This window comes from Ictalurus furcatus, chromosome 3, assembly GCF_023375685.1.
Source record: "Ictalurus furcatus strain D&B chromosome 3, Billie_1.0, whole genome shotgun sequence".
NCBI lineage: Eukaryota > Metazoa > Chordata > Actinopteri > Siluriformes > Ictaluridae > Ictalurus > Ictalurus furcatus.
Window position 1 is genome coordinate 23,301,543 of NC_071257.1, and position 21,522 is coordinate 23,323,064.

General features: G+C 40.8%; 1 protein-coding gene across 2 annotated transcripts in view; it reads right to left on the minus strand.

The window, feature by feature from the left end:
- Positions 1 to 603: 603 nt before the first annotated feature.
- Positions 604 to 21,522, minus strand: part of sertad2b (SERTA domain containing 2b) — a 45,770-nt gene continuing 24,851 nt past the window's right edge. Inside the window, exons 1-2 of one of the 2 annotated variants that reach the window (XM_053621582.1) lie at positions 13,220 to 15,424; positions 604 to 2,783 (exon numbers count right to left, since the gene is read on the minus strand). In XM_053621582.1, coding sequence (XP_053477557.1) covers positions 1,715 to 2,779 — 1,065 coding nt within the window. In that variant the 5' untranslated portion in view covers positions 2,780 to 2,783; positions 13,220 to 15,424 and the 3' untranslated portion in view covers positions 604 to 1,714. Of the gene's footprint in view, positions 2,784 to 13,219; positions 15,425 to 21,522 lie in introns of those variants that run through there. The other variant, XM_053621583.1, reaches the window with a different exon arrangement.

The following is a 21,522-nucleotide window of genomic DNA, read 5'->3' on the forward strand; positions in this document are numbered from 1 at the left end:
AGTATTACAGTTCACTGTCTGATAATGCCTGTGTGAACCTACGCTAAGAAGCCAAGACCCTCTTGAAATCTGCGACGGGAAATGATATTTGTTGCAAAGTCATCACTGATTAACAGCACTCTCCAGTAAACAGGTCTATAATACTAAGCAGCTGATATGAGAAATGGTCCCTTTGCACATGTATGATGTGATTAGTCAGAAATGAACTGAAAATACAAAGTCTAAATCCCCTACATCCAGTTTGATTGCAGTGGTTCGCAGTGGGTTTTAGAGCTAAAGGCATATGTTACCTATTGTTGCACACAGGCTTTTTAACCATGTAATCAAGGCTGGTAATGCAAAAGTTCAGAAATATAAATGAGAAAATTCCCCTCTGGTAATCTGAACCATAACAGTAGACAAGCATCACTTATGCATGTTTTAAATTCAGAATCTCCAATGTTTATGTCCCCAATCGTTCTGACCATTTCTACTGGTCCAAAACCATCAAGAGAGACAACAAGGAACCATGATAGGACATGGTGACCATAGGCAAAACTTAATCAATGGTATGCATAAGGTCAAATAAAACCCACTTGTCTAAAATCTTACCGCTTTCCCCACTTCTTTGTTGGTTTTTTTTTTTTTTTACCGTTATGATGCAATCCTGCATGCAACATGAATAATGTACCGCTGGCAAAGGAGAAGGTGAAGGAAATGCTCATAAAACAAGCAATACCAATGTTAGAAATAGAAAATGTTTTGTTTTTGATTATTTTTTAAATCAATGTTAATTTGAGGCTGCTTATGACATAAATTATTAAATGAATGAAATTGCATTATCAGGCACATACAGGCCCTTACTATAAGTTAGTGTCATATTTTTACAGGAAATTGCATTTTTAAAATAATATAAATGTAAAAAAAAAATTTAAAAAATTGGAAACTTGAAAATAAAAAAGGTGGCGGTTATGGGCATTTGCATCGCATAATAGGACTCAACCTTGACTTGTTTTTTTTTTCTGATGAGGAAGAGAACTCCTTGTCACATTAAAAGAAATGCACAGTATGCACTTATTGCCGGACCCAAATCACCATTGCAGATAATCTGAAACGTGTTTAAAGGTAAATCTCATACCAAAGTTCATGTATAATTACATCAGTTGGGGTAAAGTATGTCCATTTCCTACTAAAGAGTACAAGTTATTTCACAAGATTCAATTTAAAGCGAATTCACTTAAATATTTCTTTATAATATTATCATATGAACAATAACACTAAAGAAGCACATAAACCAAGTTCCTCTTTTAAATTCGTTGTGCTTTATGAAAATGAGAGTTATACGAAAATAGACTTGGTTAAGCACATTCTTGCACCTGTACGCTGAGGAGGAGAAAGAAAGCTGCTACTCCTTCTCTGCTTATTTGAGAAATTAAGTACAGACAATAGTTAAAAAAAAAAAAGACAGGAATTTACCAAGTGGTCATTCTTGATGAAGGCACTCGAATCTGACAGAAGCCAAGTGTGTTCCTTCATGTTCATATTTGGAAAGGCAAGCACAGTGCATGCACAGTGTTGAAAAGTAGTACTGGGTGACATCACGACTCATTATAACAATTGCCTTGCCTTAAAAATAAAAACTGTACAAAACACCCACAGAGATAAGTATTTAAGAGTTTGTAAAAATTTGTATCTAAAAAAAAAGATTTATTTTTGCATTCCCAGCCAAATGTGGTCACGATCCTACCAGCACCTCCATGATGTGGTCCAGCTCAGTGAGGTCCATTTTGAAAGGCTGGTTGGGGCTTAAAGTCTTGATGAGGTCATCAGCCGTCACCACAGGCGATAGTTTGGATGGGGAGGCCCCTGCTGCCGAGGTGCATGGGTCAAAATCGTACATGGAGGTGTCAATGTCAGCGAAAAGAATATCGTCCAGGGCCAGATCGGTGAGGAAGCCTGAGGAAGAGGAGGAGGATGGCAAAGTGCTCATGTCCAAGCCACTTGGAGGGAGAGTGTCCATCCCTCTGGGCTCAGTAGCTGCTGTACCTGCTGTACCTGTTGTTAACCGCTCCACAGATAGTGGGCTCGGCCCCTCCGGCTTTGAGCTGCAGGATTTGGTGCAGTTTTTGGAGTCTGAGGCTGTGGTGGGCTGGTTGGAGGGCTGGAGGGGCATGTGAAGGGGCACAGTGAGTGAGGAGGTAGTGATAGACCCTGCCGCTGTGGATGATGGACATAGCTCCTCGATTTCATCCAGGGCCGAGGAGAAGCTGTCAGTGGCCATTGGAGGGCGGAGTCTGGATGGAGAATGATGGAGTGAAGAGGGAGAAGTGCAAAACACAGCGCTGTCCTCTTCCAGCAAAGACGCCGGGGTGAGGCAAGCATCCAGCGGCGTGGGGCTGGCTAGAGCCAGGGACGGAGGTGGGACTGGGGGCTGCTGGGATAGCACAGGAGGTGGAGCCACCACAGAGAGTACACCAAAAGCAGGCTGCGCTTCCCGGAATCCCTCGTCCATTGGGTGGTCTGGAGGAGGCGAGGGAGGAAAGAAGAGCGGCCGCAAGCTGCCCTCCTGCTTCAGCTCATCCTGAATGCGACGCAACATGTTGTTGATGAGCACGCGCTTCTCCAGGCTCGGCTCAGTCAGCGCACGCTGACTGTACAACTTCATCAGTGAGATGTTAAAGATGGTCTGCCTCTGCAGTGTGTATGAGACCTTGGAGAGGCCGTCAGCCATCGCCAGCGCTTTGCCTTCCACTCCCTCATCATCCTCATCTAGCTTCCGCTTTGCTCCTTTACCCAACATATATCTGGACCAGAGAAAGAAAATGAGAGAGGGAGAGAGAAGATTAGATCCATAGTCAAAAGCTTTTTCTTAATCGCTTAGTTCTTGTTTGCCGATGACCAAAATATGGACAATTAAGTGCATAGACCATGTTCACATACATATTTCATTAATGATCGAGCGAAGGAAAATCTAACACAATGTGTAAAATGTGTTAGATGTTTTCTCATCCAGAATAAGGATGCTAAATGAAAACAATGGCATGATTTATCAAACCGAACAAGATAAATCCACAAAAAGCCAACTTATAAAGGCAAAATACAACAGTAAAGTACAAAAACGCTCCTTTGGAAAGGAAACACATGGTGTTTAGTCAATGAGATGGGTATGTTAAAACTTGTTAGGCACATAAACTAAAGTAACCATAAATAAAGGCAATAAACATCATGAACAGCTACATGGTATGTTAGACAAAATGCACGACCAATGAAACAGACACCCAACCCAAACAGCAGTTGGCTTGAGCATCAACAGGTAGACTTGGGTTAAAAATAAAAGACCATTTCTGTTACCAGATTGTAGCTTTGTTGCCATGACATTGGCCCGCAAGCTGTCATCATATTAGCATTCTGAGCCTCCACTGGGGTGAGAGCCTACAATATCTGTACGGTGGCCGCAGAGAAGAAAGAGCACACAGCGACTCACGTTACAACTGTGCCAAACAGATAAGGTAACACAACATTGGGGAAAGGACTTTATGCAAAACCAAACTCTTCAAACTGCTATGATTCACTCAAATTATTAATCACCATACAGAACTATTCACACCTTAAAAAGAGAGGAGCGGTGCACTGAAATAGGGGCAATTACAGGAATCCTGTTCTGACTACTGCTTCCTGAGATTGCTGCTAAGAGAGGGAGGCAAGTGTGTGTCAGAGTTTCAGTAAGAGCTCGTTGTGTGAGTGTGTAATATGAAAAACGCAGTGTTGTGTGTTACTCCAGTATGCACAGAGAGTGGGAAGCGGAAAAGGCAGAACAGCATGCTGGGCGAAAGAAAGGGGTAGCGACGAAGCCGCTCTCATTCCTTGTGTTAGGAAACAGAGCTCTCAGCTACTGTACCAGCAGAATATACACCAGATTTACAGCCCATCTCAGGGGCCGCCATGTTGTAACAGTACAGTGCTGTGGAGAGAGCAGCACCAATGTCAGACAGACAGAGAGCGGTGCAACAGTGTGAGAATGGGAAAGGAGGGAGAACGGGGGGGGGGGGGGGGCTGTTGGACAAGGGTTAATATTATAATATCTGGTTAAAACTTTAATTACTAACTTGCACCGTGAAACATACTTAATGACAGTTTTGTATATTTTACGAGCAATCAAACATCTGTGCTTTTCAGTTATTGCTCAAACTACTACATACCACATTCCCTTTCAGTTTCACTGTATTTACAGTACAAAGGCTTACAAAGGTTTTGTTCCGTTTATTCAGTCAGAATTTCTAAATAACGAAACAGTCAGAACAAATTGCCTGTGGAATCCGTTTAGCTGCTAGTTAGATCACTAACTTGCATGCTGATGACTCAATGACTAAAGGATGAAAGGCTGAGAATAACCAGTGTCAGGATATTGGCAATTATGGCGCTGCCAGCGACATTGGAGAGATAAACGTTAAATAAAATGACCTCAAAGAAGATGTTTTGCCATGCAGTGGTGTTCTGTGATAGACGTCTGTGTATTTTCCCATACGGATTAATGTTTTCTTTCAGTTTTAGATCAATAGCTGAATAAAAAGCATGGACTTTTGGAAATTTGCAAAACATGGCCCTCATTTCTAAAGTAGCCCAGTCTCACAGAAAAAAAAAAGATTTTCACATGCAACTTATATGCAGCACCTTCTATCAACATTCTGTCACAAGCATTCACTGCATAACATATTGAGCACTGCCTGCTTCATGCTTAAAGTTTCACGAAATATAATTAGACTTACCGGGTTCATGAAACTTCTCTTCTTCTCTGCAAACACAATCGGGCTAATGCTGGTATTTTCAAAATGCGGATAGTTTTAGGCTGTAAATTCTTGTAGGCTATTGAGAATACAGAGACCTTCCACGTTTTGAAAATACCTGCGTTGCATACTGCGTGACTTGCATTTATCAAGTGACTTGCAAGCCTGATTGTGTTTGCAAAGAAGAGGAGAACGTTCATGATTGTTTTTTAATAGTAAAAACATATAGTACAAACATTTTATATACAAAGAAAGGCCCATGTGCTTGTGTCATAAGTGTTTATGTAACATATATATTTTTGGCCATACTGGCTCCATATTGGACTAATGGCATGCATGTTATACCTCGAGGATGCAGTCTCACTCACACTACTCCAGTGACAAGCCCAATTCTCACTGTGCATTTTTACATGCTGGTCTGAACCTATTCCTCACAGACAAGAGAGAGTGCTAATCTGGTACATTCAATCCCATAATATAATTAACCTATAAATGCTAGAGAAACACAGTGAGGTAGTCTTCATATTTAAAATTATATAATTCTTCTTCTTGTCAGTGTAATCACATCTAATAAAGGGCAAGGGCAGGAAAACAAGCATGAGCACCGTTATCTAAGCAAAAGCTTTAAAAAAGATAAGGAGAGAGTGTGAAGGACAGCAAGAAGTAGAACTTAAACCAGTGGAGGAAAGAGAGAAACAGAGAGGAAAAAACAGAGCCAGAAAGCGAGAGGGGGGAAAAAAGCGAAAGAGAAAGAAGCCTGTTCCCGAGGCCTCTCCTCATTACCATAAAGTGAAGCCCAGTAGCAGTAGGCAGCATTGCAGTGTGCTTGAACCTAATCCAGGCTGACAGCTTCGTGCACCCTGGCCCTGTCTGTGTGCTCACGCTCACACAGACACACACACACAGACACAAGCAAGCAAACAGCGCGCAGGCGCACCTCTGTCAGGCATTTCCACTCAGTCAGGAAGTGCAAGTGGCTGGGCCTGTTGCCTCGCTGCCTGTTACCATGACAAACATGGTCAGCTGGGAATCCGCCCAGAGAGATGACAAAGAGGGAGAGAGAAGGGTGGGAGGAAGAGAAGGGAGAGAGAGAAGGAGGTGGGGATGAGGGAACTTAAAGAAGAGGAAGAAAAAAAGAAACATTTTCTGTTGGTGTACGGCTTCTGAAGCAAAGCAAGTGAAACAGAAAAATGTGTGTTGGAGAGCAAAACAAGTTCTGTCTCCTGTCGCTGGGTGAATTCCAATGCTCACAGACACAGCACAAGCTACTCAGAAATGAATAGATAAACTGTACTTTTAAGAGTAAGAAATGAAAAACAAGGTGCGCGTAGGTCAATGAGTAACACTTTCCTCCAGTTTTTTTGCTTCTGTTGATTAAAAAGAAATGTTTAGATGCAGGACAACAGCTGAAGGATGAAATATCAAGCCAATCAAGTCAAATTACCATTCAGGGTGGGTGATATTTCCATTAAAAAAGTCAAAATACTTCAAATAGGTGCAAGAGTAAAAATTGACTGAGACTTTAAAAAAAAAGTAGCCTTCTAGCCATCTCAGCAGCCTGGGCAGCTGCTGGCATTTCAGTGGAAACAGGGAAGGAACATGATTCAAGTTAGTGGTTTTCTTCTGATTTACTGCCCTCTTCCTTTACGTTCTGTGTTTTGTTGGGAACAGAGAAACAGACATTGTTTTGGAATTCATGATGGCTGGATACATTAATGCCAGGAGAAACCAAGAATAAATAAAATCATGACACAAGTTCCGAGTAGGGAAGAAAACACAAATCAAAGTCCCTTTCAGAGAACTGGTGAGAAAAAAAAATGTCAAGGCAGCTGAACAGGTCCCTGTGACTCACTCTGAGGAGTGGAGACAGATACAGTATGTGTAGCACTAAAACGCCATTACTACTCCACCCTGCACATTCCTCTTCTCCATTTTCTCCTCCTCCATCCTCTTCTATCCATCTCTAGGGTGAAAGGTCACTGAGAGAGTAGAGGAGAAATGCCACAACAAGTTGTAGTAGGTTGTAGTGTAGTGGTTAAGTTTGGGATTTAAGAAGGGATAGTTTGTTCTGGCTCAGGGTAAAAAAAAATAATAATAAAAATAAAACACAGCCGCTACCTATTGCCTCTGACCTGAAACTAAGGAGTGAGAGAGTGACACCAGGAGGAGAGAGTGTATAGAAAGAGAGAGAAAGAGAGAAAGAGAGAGCGGAGTGCACCGTGTTCCCACCTCACTCGGCACACTCTGTTCCCTCGCTCACAGAGACACTGAGAAACACACAGCAAACTGCCTCTCCATCACTGCTGCACCAGCGCTCGGAAATGACCGTTTCCATACGCCCTCGACCTCAAATCTTGAACAGAAACGACGCTACATTAAAAGAGCGTTTGTTATTTCTTCTTTATTCGTGTCGTAAAATAGTCGAAGATGACTTGGTTTTACAGCGCAGCTTTAAAAGCATGGCTCAGCTGCTGCTCGCTTCCTGGATACCACTCCTGGCAGTAGCTACGCGTGTGAAACAGAGCACCGGATAAGTCCAGAATTAGTGTAAAAGCAAGGCTGGGGCCTTTGGACAGGAGAACACAGGGCTGTTAGAGCAGAGGCTAGAAACACTGCAGTGCTGCTAGGCTTGCTGCAAAATGTATACTAAGCACCACACAAGAGGCATTTCATGTGAAGGACAAGACTACATGGATAAAATGTGTTAAAAAGGTCTTTTAAAGATTAGAGCATGCTCATAAAGATCTCACTGCTTCAGTGCCCTGAGTTTCTACTTCCATTCCATCTGCAAAGGTCTAAAGGCCTAACTTTTCCAGCAATATCTAGGATAACACTTTATCATTCCGTACAGGTTTTCACAGAGGTTTTTTTGTGATTGTTGCAGCCAAAAATGCTTGATTTTGCTGCAGATTCTTTCAAAAATTGTGATGCAATTTGCAGTTTTTTGTGCTTTTCTTGCAGAAATCTACTTGAATGGCAAAACTGCAATGGTACGAAATTGTTTTGCACGGTCTTTCACAGTGATGTTTGTTGGTGAACGAGACCTTTTAGCTGTACTCATGTTCGATGCACGTGAATCGAAGAGGGCTTTGGCTGAATGTGCATTGTGATGATGTCCTGTGATGCGTCTTGGCCCAAATCTGCAAAAAAATCTGCAGTAATTTTGAAAAATGTCAAGTTCCTCCAAATATTGCGGCGTTTGTTTGAGTTCGATCACAAAATCCTGGAGGGACTGCTTTATGCATTTATCTTTGTGCAGTTCTTTGCACTGTTTATGCACTTCTTCCACAATAGCGCAAATGACTAAATATAAATGTGTTAGTGAAGAAGCAGAGGAGAATTCTCTGTATGAAGTGAACAAGTGAGTGAGTGAGTGAATGAGTGAGTGAGTGCATGCTTGAGTGGATGAATGAGCTGCAGAATGAATGAATGAGAGAGCGTGAGTGTGCAAAGGAAAGGGGTGCACGAGCAAGTGAATGAGTGAGTGAGCGTGCGCGCTGAATCATCAGCGATATTATGATCCTGTAACAGGATCTGCACGTTTCCATGCTTGTGCTTCTGACTTCCCCTCCCCCCTCACCTCGGTGCTTTGCTATTTCAGGTCCTAAGGGGATGGATTCACACACGCGCACACACACACACACACACACACTCTTACATGCATGCATATGTACATGCATAGCTCGCAGTTCTGCTGCAAAGCTCTGTTACGGAACCACAAGGATGGCGGGTCAGACTACAAAACACACAAACAGCCTGGACAGTTGAACATCACTTTCTTGGTCTGCATGTAATAACACACACATTACTGTCAATTGAGCGCGAGCTGGAGGGAGAATGACAGCGATAAAGAACGAGGGAGAAGGCGCACACTCTCTGGTGTCATCTTACAGTATCATTACAGGCGCATAATACATGTTCATCCTCCTCTCTGCCTGGCCTCGGTACTTACTCGGCATGCTTTGTCACGGCACTTGACGGCACAAAGACGGGGTGTCATTTGTGTAGGCTCTCCTGACGAAGACTCAATACTGAGCACGAGCAGGAGAAGAAGAAGAAGAAGAAGAAGAGAGAGAGAGAGAGAGAGAGAGAGAGAGAGAGAGAACACAGCAATATAGAAAGAGGAAGACCAAATGACATGTTTATGGTCAAGCATACATTTCATAGCAGTTTGATATCATGCATGAAATACACTAGGGTACCCCATACCTATAATCCAGATGTATAAATAAAGAAAATTGTGCTTCTACAATTGCCGATTATCTCATTATGCCAATAACAGAACAAATAAACAAAATCAGAGGCTAGACAGACAGTTAACGTTATCTGTTTGCAAGCATTTCAACCTTATAACCTATATCAGTCATCGTCTTTAACAACATTGTGGATAAAACGCCTGAGTGCTGCAGGATCCTTCGTAAAAAGCAATTATGTGGCATATTTCAACCTAATCTCGATCTATGGCATATGTAGTATATGTATAATTACGGATAATAATTTAGATGTGTTTCCCTGTATTTGAAAACACTAATAAATGGAAGTCTATGGTCAATTCAAGGGGCAGTCAAGAAATGTTTGTGTGAAATGTTTCTTTTTTCCGCATCAAATGCATTACTATATTACCTTTAAAATGTTTCAGCATTTGTCTTTTTAAAGATAGGGCTACTTTTTAGAAAGAGGAATAGTGTTCATTGCATTCAAAGAAGCTCACAGTAAACACCAAGTGCTTGCTTTTCAGCATGATCTCAGGTGAATACTACATCTACATCTACCTTCGGGAGAGTACAACATAATCGCATATATGCTATAGATTTTGTGTTAGAGATTAGGGAAAAAGGAGAACATTATTATGATTTTTTTTTAAAACAGCACTGACAAGACAAAATTAACTTTGTACATATAATAACCATATGAACTTTAAGGCCAAGTAAATCGGGGAAAGGTGAGGTAGAGTTGTCTAACTGACTGGTCATTAAAAGCTTTCTCACAACGATGTGTTTTGTTCAATATATCTTATTCGTTCCACAGTGATGCAGCATTATTGTTCAGGATATACAACCCCAATTCCAAAAAAGTTGGGATGCTGTGTAAAATGTAAATAAATGTAAATAAAAACAATGCAGTGATTTGCAAATCTCATAAACCCAGGTGTTATTCACAACAGAACATAGAAAGCATATCAAATGTTTAAACTGAGTATATGTACCATTTTAAGGAAAAAAATAAGGTAATTTTGAATTTGATGGCCCCAACATGTCTCAAAAAAGTTGGGACGGGGGCAACAAAAGTCTGGAAAAGTAAGTGTTACTAAAAAGAAACAGCTGGTGGTTAATTGACAACAGGTCAGTAACATGATTGGGTATAAAAAGAGAATCTTAGAGAGGCAGTGATTTTCAGATGTAAAGATGGGTAGAGGTTCACCAATCTCGAAAAACTGCGTCTACAATTTGTGGAACCATTTCAGAATAATTTTCCTCAATGTAAAATTGTGAAGACTATGAATATGAAATAATTTTTTTCTTAAAATGGTACATTTACTCACTTTAAACTTTTGATATGTTTTATATGTTCTATTGTGAATAACATATGGGTTTATGAGATTTGCAAATCATTGCATTCTGTATTTATTTACATTTCTTTATATTTTACACAGCATCCCAACTTTTTTGGAACTGGGGTTGTCGGAGGAATGGAGAGGACATGGTGGCCATAAAGGACCAGGCAGGCACATGTGCAGTGAGACAGCAGCATGCAGACTGCAGCGCAGCTTTACGTCATCAGCAACTAGAGAACTCACTGAACAGCCCCCACCATGCAGAGTAGAGAAAAAAATTAATGTACCATACATCGCTCTATATAAGACTACACTTGTGCACATGACGGGTGTGTGCTGAGCTTTGTCGCTGAGCTTCATAATGCAGTAATGCTAAAAAAAATCGTGTAATCAAGGCATTTTAAACGTCTTCAGAGTTATATTTTCTTGTTCACAAACAACGCTGAATACTGCACTAAGACAATGCATCAAAACTGAAAGTACTCAGAAGTGAACCGAGTTTAAATTCCCTGAACTCTAGTCTTCAGCTTGGAGAGTTAAATGCTGGCAGAGAGAAGAACGCTTTTCAAACCGGTTTGACGAGAGGGGCCAAAGGCTTGATGTGTGTGTGGGGGTGTAAGACACAAGCTTACACACTGGTTCAGGAAAAATACAACCAAACTAACAGCAATAAAGATTACTGGCTAAGAAAGTCCAGAAAGCACATTGACTTCATTTCCAAAGGTTCTTACTCTACTGCAATTAGTTAATGCAAAGATTTCAATACAGGTTACAGTTCTCTGATTGCTAATGAGAATATCTAACAAATTACTAAAGTATTTTAAGAAGTTTATGGGTAACTGGAACCCTATCTTGGACATGTGGGTCCTTTCTTTTTCTTTGCAAGGAAATGCCAAAGTGTTTAATGACAGCCTGCAGAATGATTTGATTCTGAGGGCCTACAAACAGCACAAAAGAAGCACTTATACCCATACAATGGACTAATGGTACATAGATATGTTGATTTCAGGAATGCTGCATATTGCACTGGACCAACTGAATCCAGCAAGTCAAGATGTGAAAGCTGGCCACATCTTCTGCATTGACTTAAATGACCTTGCTGCTTGCCAATTAGCTTTGGCAAATCATGCCTGGCCCACCCTACATTAGCATGCTCTGTTTTTACTACAGTGATACACACATGCGCACACACATTCACAATAAACATTGTCTAAACATACACAAGCTGCACATTCTTACAGTATGCTACATGAGGTCAAAAGGCAAGGGAAGATTCACATACATCTTGATACAGTTCTATATTCTACAATACTGTGCACTACTGTACAGTATGGCATCGTTAAAAAAAAAAAGACCAAAAAAAGATGGACATGAATAAAGGTAGTGGATATAATCTGTTCCAAAGTGAGCATTCACAAGCAGATCTAACTGGACCTTGATCCCTACTGAATTTAGTGTGTGTGTGAGAGAGAGAGAGAGAGAGAGAGAGAGAGAGAGAGAGAGAGAGAGCATGTGTGCATGTAATTGTCCTTTGGACATTGCCTGTGTCTTATGAGGAAACTCAGTGTAGAGTGCAGTTGTAAATTTTGCTCATTTTTGTTCAAAGATCCTGATATCCTGCTCTATGTGAACCCGACAGGCCAAAACCATATACATAAAATGTGCCACAGAACACTCCTTTGCTTATACAGTAGACAATAATTCAACAATCTCGCAGTAAACAGACAATACAAGAAAAAGAGACCAGAAGCTCAACTCTTCTCCAAACACTGTTTCAGCCCTAGGCCTTTTCTTGCATGCATTCTAAATTTAAGCTCTAGCTAACAGTTGAAGCAGGTCATTGGCTATTTTCTTTTCCAGTCACCTGCCAAATGGCACTCTCAGTCAAATACCACAGCTATAGCCTATTCACTCAGCATTAGCCTAACATGCTACCCCAACAATGATATATCTCGTAAGGTAGGAATTGGTCAGAAAACAAATGACACTACGTTTAAGCACTTAGTGGTAAGTCTATAACGAAAAGTTGACTCCGAAGCGGAAACTGTGAATAAAAGAGCAAGGTTAATAGTAACAGTCTGCGCTACAATGTGGTAAAAAAAGACAATACGATTAACTTTCCATTAGCTATACTATTAGAATAGTACCAAATATATTATTGTGTGACCTTTAGGATAATTTCAATATCGCATGTATAAAAATCAAATGGACGACACTGTGAGAAGTAACAGAACAATACCTCTCTGATAAATATTGCAGGTATTATCAGTACTTTTATATACCACTGGTCACCTCACACTCCGCAGCTGACTGGACGTTGAGTTATATTTTTGTAAACCATTAAAATATTACACTTTAAACAAAAGCATAAGTAAAAAAAAAAAATTTTTTAAAGTACTATCAGTTTTCTGTTTCTTTTATATGCATATTTGGGCTATTGTTTTGCTGCCACTGTTAGCAAAGCTAAATATAATGATATATCATGTATCGTGAAAATATCTTCAGATATTGTGATATAGATATATATATTTCCATATAGCAGACTCCTAGTCAAGAGACGTATGATATGTCGATACGTGAACTAACAAAAACTAACCAAACTCAGTAGCAAATAAGGAAATGAGTGTAGAGATAGTGTAAAGCTCATCACCGTGCTGGACACGGTGAGTACTGTGAGGAAAAAAGTCGAGCTGCTGAACTTTAAGGAGAGAGAAGAGACACGACAAGGACCAGACAACAATACCCGAATACATTATTACTGTCTTTCTCTCAGCGTCTCCCAGGCTGTGTAAGTTCACAGTGGAATATATCGTTGTGTAAAGCAGTAAGTCAGTGTGCCACAACGAGTTACAGTATTTCAGTTTGCGGTTCGTGTCGGATCTCTGAAGCTAACGTTACTCACCACGGCCAGGTCGAGTGGCGCTTTAAAATGAAGCATGGGGGAAAAAAAGATCGCGTAAATGTCGACAGCGCTACTTCCAAGTGGAGCGACGGACAGCGACGAAGCTCAGGTCTGAGAGGAGATATCACACAGGATCACACACGCCGGAGGAAAAGAAAGGATTGGCGGAAAGGTCGGATCGTGTGGTAAAAGACAGCGAGGGAAAAACATCGGCAGCCAGTTGTACGGACGGCAGAGGCACAGCACAGCACAGCGCTCAGCACAGTAGCTGTCGGAGAGGTGTGACGTAGAGTGAGACTGCTGCGCTCACTGCTGGTCGGACACACACACACACACACACGTGCGCGCACACACACGCGTACGCACGCACGCACGGCGCCTCTGAACACTCCACCCCTATCCGATATAGCACAGCCCTGCGTGGGCAATGGGCTTCCACCCAGTTCTCCCAAAACACACTCTCATACACACTTTCTCTCCATTTCTTTCTTTCAGTTCAATTCAGTTCAGTTCAATTCTGTGTTCTCTCATTTTATTTCTATCTCTTTCCTCCAACATACCTAATCAATCCACACCAGGTCCCAAATACTTTTCTTTCCTATATATTATGCCATGATCAGCTATATACTTCATTAAATTATACTAGTTCACTGTTTGTCACATATATTTCTGTCAATACATAAGAAATTGCAGAATGACAGATATCTCTCTCTCTCTCTCTCTCTCTCTCTCTCTCTGTAACTATGGTCGGTCTATATTTTCGTCTCCAGCAACCAGCAGTAAAAATGCATCAGTATTACCAGCCCTCTTCACTGATAAAGACAAGCTAAACTGCCACCACATGGCATGCATAAGCACTGCATGGGGCACGCTACAGATCCTGATTGTCTAGTTTACCATATGACCAACTACACTGCCTTATGTGGTATGTAGCAAAAAGAACCAGCCAACTAAGAAGAAGATGAACACCCGGAAAAGCACCCATTTTTTGAAAACCCCACAGGGATTGGCAGAAATGAACACGTTATTAGCAAGCAAACAAAGAACGTGGTAATAGTGACAAAACCTATATGATTCAGATGAACTGAGGGCACAAAATGAAAAAATATGTATTGAAAAAATAAGTATTCCTACATCTTCCACTCTTGAAATTTGGGAACAAAGCTTAATCTGTCCTTATAGAATTGAAAGTGAAGAGAACAAGACACAAGTATTTATGGCCACAGTAAAAATACTGGATCAAACCAGGGTTCAAACTGAGGGGTCATGTGTACCAATTTGTGGATTTATGTCAAGTGATTTTACTTCAATTTGTACAAAAAAAAAATGCATAATGTACAAGTTGTTTTTATGTATCTATGTTGGGACATTCAAAGTGAGATCAGAATTATTTATTCATTCATTCATTTTCTAAAACTGCTTTATTCTGATTAAGTTTGTAGTGGATACGGGGCCTATCCCAGGAATATACCCTGGATGGGACACCAGGATTCTTTCAGTTCAATTTGCAGTAAAGCTCAGTAACCAGGCTAACTATGACCTGTCATTGTAGTAGACTAAGAACACACATATAGCTTAAATAAACTACCAATTTTAACTTAATACTTTTAAATTGAGGGGTCATGTACACCGTCATGTTTTGTGAGTTTTCAATTGATTTTACATTAATTTGTAACAAAAATCACATAATAAAAGGTTGTTTTCTCTAAAAACATAGATAGACCACCCATTATCTATGGTGGACTTTATGGAACCACGTTTTTGAGGGTACAGTTACAATGTGCCTTGGGCAACCAGATTCTACTTGTACAGTACAGAGTAGGTTAGTATGCCACCATGAGTTTTTGTTAGCCTACTTTTCATTTAATCCCCAAACCCCCCACCCCACACTGGGTCTTGCCAATTCCCACCCACTAGCTAACTCTCCCCTATCACACGACAACTGTACCAACTGGGGAGGGGAGGGCAAAAATGTTCCTTCTCCAAGACATCTGAAGCCAACCTCTGCATCTTTTTGAACCGCTGCTCGTGCTGCGTCACAGGAAAGCGTAACAGATTTGGAGGAAAGCACAACCTGCCCTGTTCTGCATAAGTGAGCACACAGACACCTGCAATTGACTAGTGTTGCTGTGATCGGCAGGGGAGAGCCTGTAAAGCTATGCCTCCCACCCAGAGCACCACTTGGAAGCCTGTTTAGCCTACTTTTTAAAGTGTTGGATACCTATACTAGATATCAGTTCACTAGGTCCTCTATCATTGCCTAAAAATGCAATGTGGATTAAAAACAATGTGAAACTGGAACAATTGTTCATCCACTGATTACAAATGGAATAATGGCCCATAACCAAAGAATTTAAAATATATAGAAATAGAAACAGATCAGCATCTGTACACCTGTGGGTGACAGAGAGGGAAATGTTTTAAAGACCTGGAGGTAGTATTGTTGGCCTTTCCAGTGGTTATGCAAATCTTTGGAAGAATCACAGGCTGGCCAGAGAGCCACTGCTGGACCCTCAAAAGAGACTCTTAACCTACAACTGCTCAGCAGCAGGAATGGGTTGTATCTTGTCTCAATTGTATGTCTGCCAAAAATAATAAATGTAAATGAATGTGTGGCTGGTGTGTAGGTGGGTGTGTAAGTGGATGAATGGGTATGCCTGACCGTGGATGCCCCTAGATAAGACACTGACAGATTGACAGAAATGAACAGTGTAGACAGATACAATCAACTAAATCTGTAGTACTAGTGAGCTTTGAAGAAACATTCTTCCCACCCACTGAGTAGCAACTTCCTGTCCAGTCACTTTCTACCCAATTTAAATGAGAGAGAAAGATTGTTTGCAAATGGAGCGTGTTCAAGACAGTTGCTAATCTTCCCAGGAGTGGGCATGCCAGCAAATTCAGTCCACAAGGTCAGACAGTTTAATGCTCAGAGATATAAAGAAAAACCCAAGAGCTACATCATGTGACCTGCAGGCCTCGGTAAGCACATTAAATGTTTATGTTCATGACAGCACAATCAGAAAAAGACTGAACAAGTAAGGTTTTCATGGAAAGGGGCTAGGAAAAAGCCCATTCTCTCCAAAAAGAATATGGCAACATGACAAATCGTAAAAGTCCTGGAACAATATCCGTTGTACTGATGAGATCAAGGTGGAGATGTATGGTCATCATGCAGGGCACCATGTTTGGCAAAAACCAAACAGCACCTCATACCAACTGTCAAACATGGTGGTGGAAAGGTGGTGATTTGGGCTTGTTTTCAGCCACAGGATCTGGGAAACTTGCAGTAATTGAGACAACGATAAACTCCACTTTATACCAGAATATTCTTGAGACAAGTGTGAGGCCATATCTCCAGCTGCTTAAGCTGGGCCGAAATTGTGTTATGCAACAAGTCAGTGATCTAAGCAACTCAACATCTGAATGGCTAAAGAAGGAAAAAAATCAAGATGTTGGAATGGCCAAGTCAAAGTGCAGACCCCATCCCCATTGAGATGCTGTAATGGGATCTTCATTGCATAATCTTCTGGGATCTTCTATGCATAAACGAATGCCCTCAAACATCAATTAACCGAAGCAATGTACTAAAGAAGAGTGGACCAAATTGTCTCCAAAATGATGTTTACTTTAAATTTACTTCAAATTATTGTTCCTAACGGTGGTTCTAAATGTTACTATATTATAGGGGGTCCTTATTTTTTCCCATCTGGTTTCAGAAAGTTGGTTTACTTTTTGAAAAAAATGACTACACACTGAAATCTGCTGCATTTTTTGTTGTCACCTGATGTTATTTGTTTGTTTATAGACCACAGAATTGGTCATTAGGCCTTGATAAATAAAAACATAGAAGTGAAGTAGGGTGTACTTTCTTTTTCCCATGAAAGTATATGGCCAAATGTTTGTGGACACGTTACCATCACACCCATATGTGTGTAACATCCCATTCCAGATTTAGTCCCCCTTTGCTATTATAATAACCTCCACTATTCTGGGAAGGCTTTCCACTAGATTTTGGAACGTGGGTGTGGGGATTTGCTTATTCAGCCACCAGAGCATTAGGCACTGATGTCGAGCGAGAAGGCCTGAGATGCAGTCAGCATTCCAGGTCATCCCAAGGGTTTTCAATGGAGTTGAAGTCAGAGTTCTGTGCAGGCCACTGGAGTTCTTCCACTCCAACCTTGGTAAACCCTGTTTGTATAGACCTTTGTGCACAGGGGCATTGTCATGCTGGAACATGTTTGGGCCTCTTAGTTCCAGTGAAGGGAAATTGTAACGCTACAGCATATGAAGACGTCCTATACAGTTGTGTGCTTTGTACTTTGTGGCAACAGTTTGGGGAAGGCCCACTAATGGGTGTCAACGTCAGGTGTCCATAAACATTTGGTTATATAGCGTAAATCTTTAAACATACATGAGTTGTACTCTTCAAGTTTTGGTCTGTTAATTACGAATTTTAATTTCATTAAGAAAATGTATTTGAAGGGAAAGGTGTTATTATCTTACATAATTGGTTATTATATTGTAATACAGGGAGAAGACTAAATAAGGCAATCCTTTATTGCAAGTGGACTATGTGCTTCTTCTACAAGGCCATAAATATAACTGAGCTGAGTCTCTGAGTCGTGGACAGTAAGACAATGTTGTACATTTACATTTATTCTTGTCAAATGCTTTTATCCAATTAAATTAAAAGTGGGGCAAAAAACAATCCAATCGAGGCTTTTAAGCAGCATGTGTTGTTTCTCTGCTTGAGGAAAAAACTTTAAGGTGCCCAACTCACAAAATCTGAAATTAAGAGTCCAGGCACAAGGAGTGTTGCAACTCCCATCTGCAGAACCATGCAAAGCTCCATCGCCAGCAACAAGTCATAGCTTGCAAATCAGAGACAATGATTTGCTTCTTTACCCCTTCATACTAGCCTCAAACCCATTGCCTGTCCTCTCTTTAAATTTCAGGGACATGATAAAAATTGAGCAATCAAACCATTTTAATGGGAAAAGTATACTGTTCATACAAATGAGTTCAGCTGTTTGATACAACATATAATTGCACTCAACCATACATAATACACATTCTGAATCAGTTGCATGTTAATTTACTTTATTCAGAACAGTTATACATAGTGCACACAGTGTGAATCCAGCTTCACACTTGTATCTGCTGTTGAGGTGGTGAAAGCTACTGAATATGCTTTTACTTTTTCTAGTATGTTCAGATTTAATGCAGCATGCTCAGCAGCTAACTGGTTAGTCATTCAGCAACCTTGGGTGAGAAAACACTGCCTGATGATAGAAATTAAGTTCTGCAATAATAGAGTAGCGTCACTTTGCTACAATATGTAAATATATCTTGAAATATATCTTGTAGTGCCAACACTACAAGTGTCAACAAGAAGTCCCTGCCAAAGACTTGTTTTAGAAGGGATATGAGCTGGTGTGAAGCTGAGTTTTTCTGCCCATCTCTCCATGTCATGAGTGAGGAGGAGAGTGGTGAGCAGAGGGGTGGTTCTAAATAAAGATTTCAGGTCAAAACAGGAAATGGCTCAGTGAGCAGTCAGGGCAGGAATGAGAAATGCTGGCTTTTGGGCGGCATCCACAACATCCCCTTTGTTCCCTTACACAACTAGAAACTATAGCCCTCTCTATCTCTACTATATTTCCTTCTCTATCTCTCTTACACATTATCTTACACACTATAATGCTGTTTGATCACTTACGCTACATTAATACACTCTCCCCACAAAACTGCCTGCGGACTGAACACTGCACGAATAGTGTGGGCAGCATGAGTCACCGTTAAATCATGAGCAACAGTTGGAATCCCAAAATAACATAATTCAGACTTGCTAATGTCAGCTACTATATTTAGAAAAAAAGGATTATTTAGAAATAAAAAATCCTGCTTGTGACTAGGATTTATTATATCACTGTACGTGAATGAACAATTGATTTATTTAAAGCTGAGGGTACTGTTATGCAAAAAAAATGAGAGAGAAAAACCAATCCAAAACAGATACTGAGTATCTGTGTCATTGAGAGCACTGCAAAATGACACTACCTAGAGCTCGCCATTTCACACATACATGTACGTACAACAAAGAGGCTGCTTCATTACAGTGCTCTTAATTACAGACCTCTTCAGGGTCTTGGTGAAAAAGCCACAGAGAGCCATGGTGCCAGCTATACTCTCCCTCCCACCATGTCTCCCCTCTGCTTCACACTTCCCCTCTCTGCTACCCTCTTTCTCTGCTCCACTTCACTCCCGCTCATCATTCTGTAGAGGGTACAAGGCACGCCTCGGCCCCCCTCATTATCTAATTTGGCTCATTAGCCATGCAGCCAAACATCAGCAGGGGGTGCCTGAGTGCGCTCTCTCATTTTAACATCATAATTAATAACAGCCTATCAATAAACAGCTGTGTGTTCCAGGCAGCAGCTCAGGGAGGTGGCATAGAGTAGGTGAGGAGTTAAAGCAGGTCTGTAATGCAATTCCAATTCAGTCTTTATTTATTTATTACCTGCCACAGTGTGCATCTGAGAGATTCTATATTCCAGGCTGCCAGGCAAGCATGGTGTAGGGCAAAACCCACACAGAACCATCGCCTGGATCAAGGAATCTACATGCCCACTCTGTTTCCACCCAATCCTACAGAACAGCCCTCTATCCCTCCCTCCCTCCATCTATAACTGCCTGCCCTCTTTCAGCTGTCTGACTCTTACTGGACTCGCCTATCAGCGGAGCAATGACACAGACATGAATATAACAATTAATTTGCTGATCATCTTGATTTAAGACAATGGCATTTTGACTGGAAAAAGAAATTGAGGGGTCTGTGGGGGTGGGGTGGCTTACGGGGGATGGGGGTATCTGACGAGGGGTTGGGGAAGGTGCTGTCTGGTTTGGGGGTAGAGTCCTACCCTGGATTTGAAACAGAGGAAAAGGGGTGGGGAGGATAGTGACTGTCCTCAAACAATAAGTGGTGTGTCCATGTAAAACAGGGGACAAAAGCACACTAAAAGGTGACACTACACAATGTTTATATGCTCTAGGGTTCATTGGATAGTTTAGGGTTTTATTGAAACATTTTCTGTAAGGGTTGTATGGTTTGATAAAAGATGGAGGGACAAACAGAATCTTTTTAAAGAATGTAATACACATTTGTGTTTACAGAATATCTTATTTGTTCCGCGGTGCTAAAAGAACGTCCACAAACTAACATTAATGTATTGAGTTTATTAGCTAGTATATTGGCTAGTGTATTAGTTGCACTATAGTTCAAATGACAAGGGAGTTGGTTAAATTACCTAAAACTCTGCAGAACAGGAACCAGTTTTACCCCAGGGGATCCCTTAAAGGTTATATGAAAAACCCTACAACAGAAAGTTTGCCTTTTAGAAATGATTCTGAGTAGAAACCATTCAGGAATCTAAGAATCATTAACAGCCAAAAGAACAAGACTATTTCAATCTTGAACTTAGTAAAATTGTCTAGAAATAGGTTCAATAATCGTAAACATGGCGTCTTGTAATTTTATGATAGAAAATACTAGATAAACCTGACTATATTCAAGATATTTTCACTTGTTAAGATGTCGTTTTTTTGCAGTTGGAGGTGGCCAGGTTTATTTTAGGATGGCAGCTGCCACCCTGTGCCCTTTATGTGGCCACACCCCTGCATACAATTGAGGAAAGATATGGCAGGTAGCACAACATTCAGAAAAAAATATGTTGTCAAATATTGTGTAATCTAAAATGTGAGAATGTGATAATGAACATATAATAACTACCATGATGACAGTAAAATTGGCTTACTAGTGGAGCTCATAGTAGGACAGAAATCAAAAACCATATTATCTCAATATAATGGTGCCTAAACCGTAAATAAAGGGGAAGCCCAACACTGTGTATCAACCGACAGTTTATTCTGTTGTCATGGAGAGCATACACAACAATATTGATATGACACCAGATTTTAATACCCTTCTCCACACAGACACACACACACATGAACATGTGCATAGACACAAATACATACACACCCGCCATCGCTGGAAGGAAACCAAGATCGTAATGGCTGTGGTTTTGGAAGTGGGCTCCATATGTGACAGGCCTCCATTCATCACCCTGTTTTTCCTTTTCATTTCACCTCTCCTGGATAGAGCTGGAGAGCCATTGTAAAAGAGCTTCAGCCACATTTAATGAAAACAAACTTTTCATGAAGACAAACAAAAATGCAACAAAAGTGGGAAGGTCTAGCATTAAGAAGTAGATAAAAGGTTTTGGCTTTGGAACGTTCCAGTT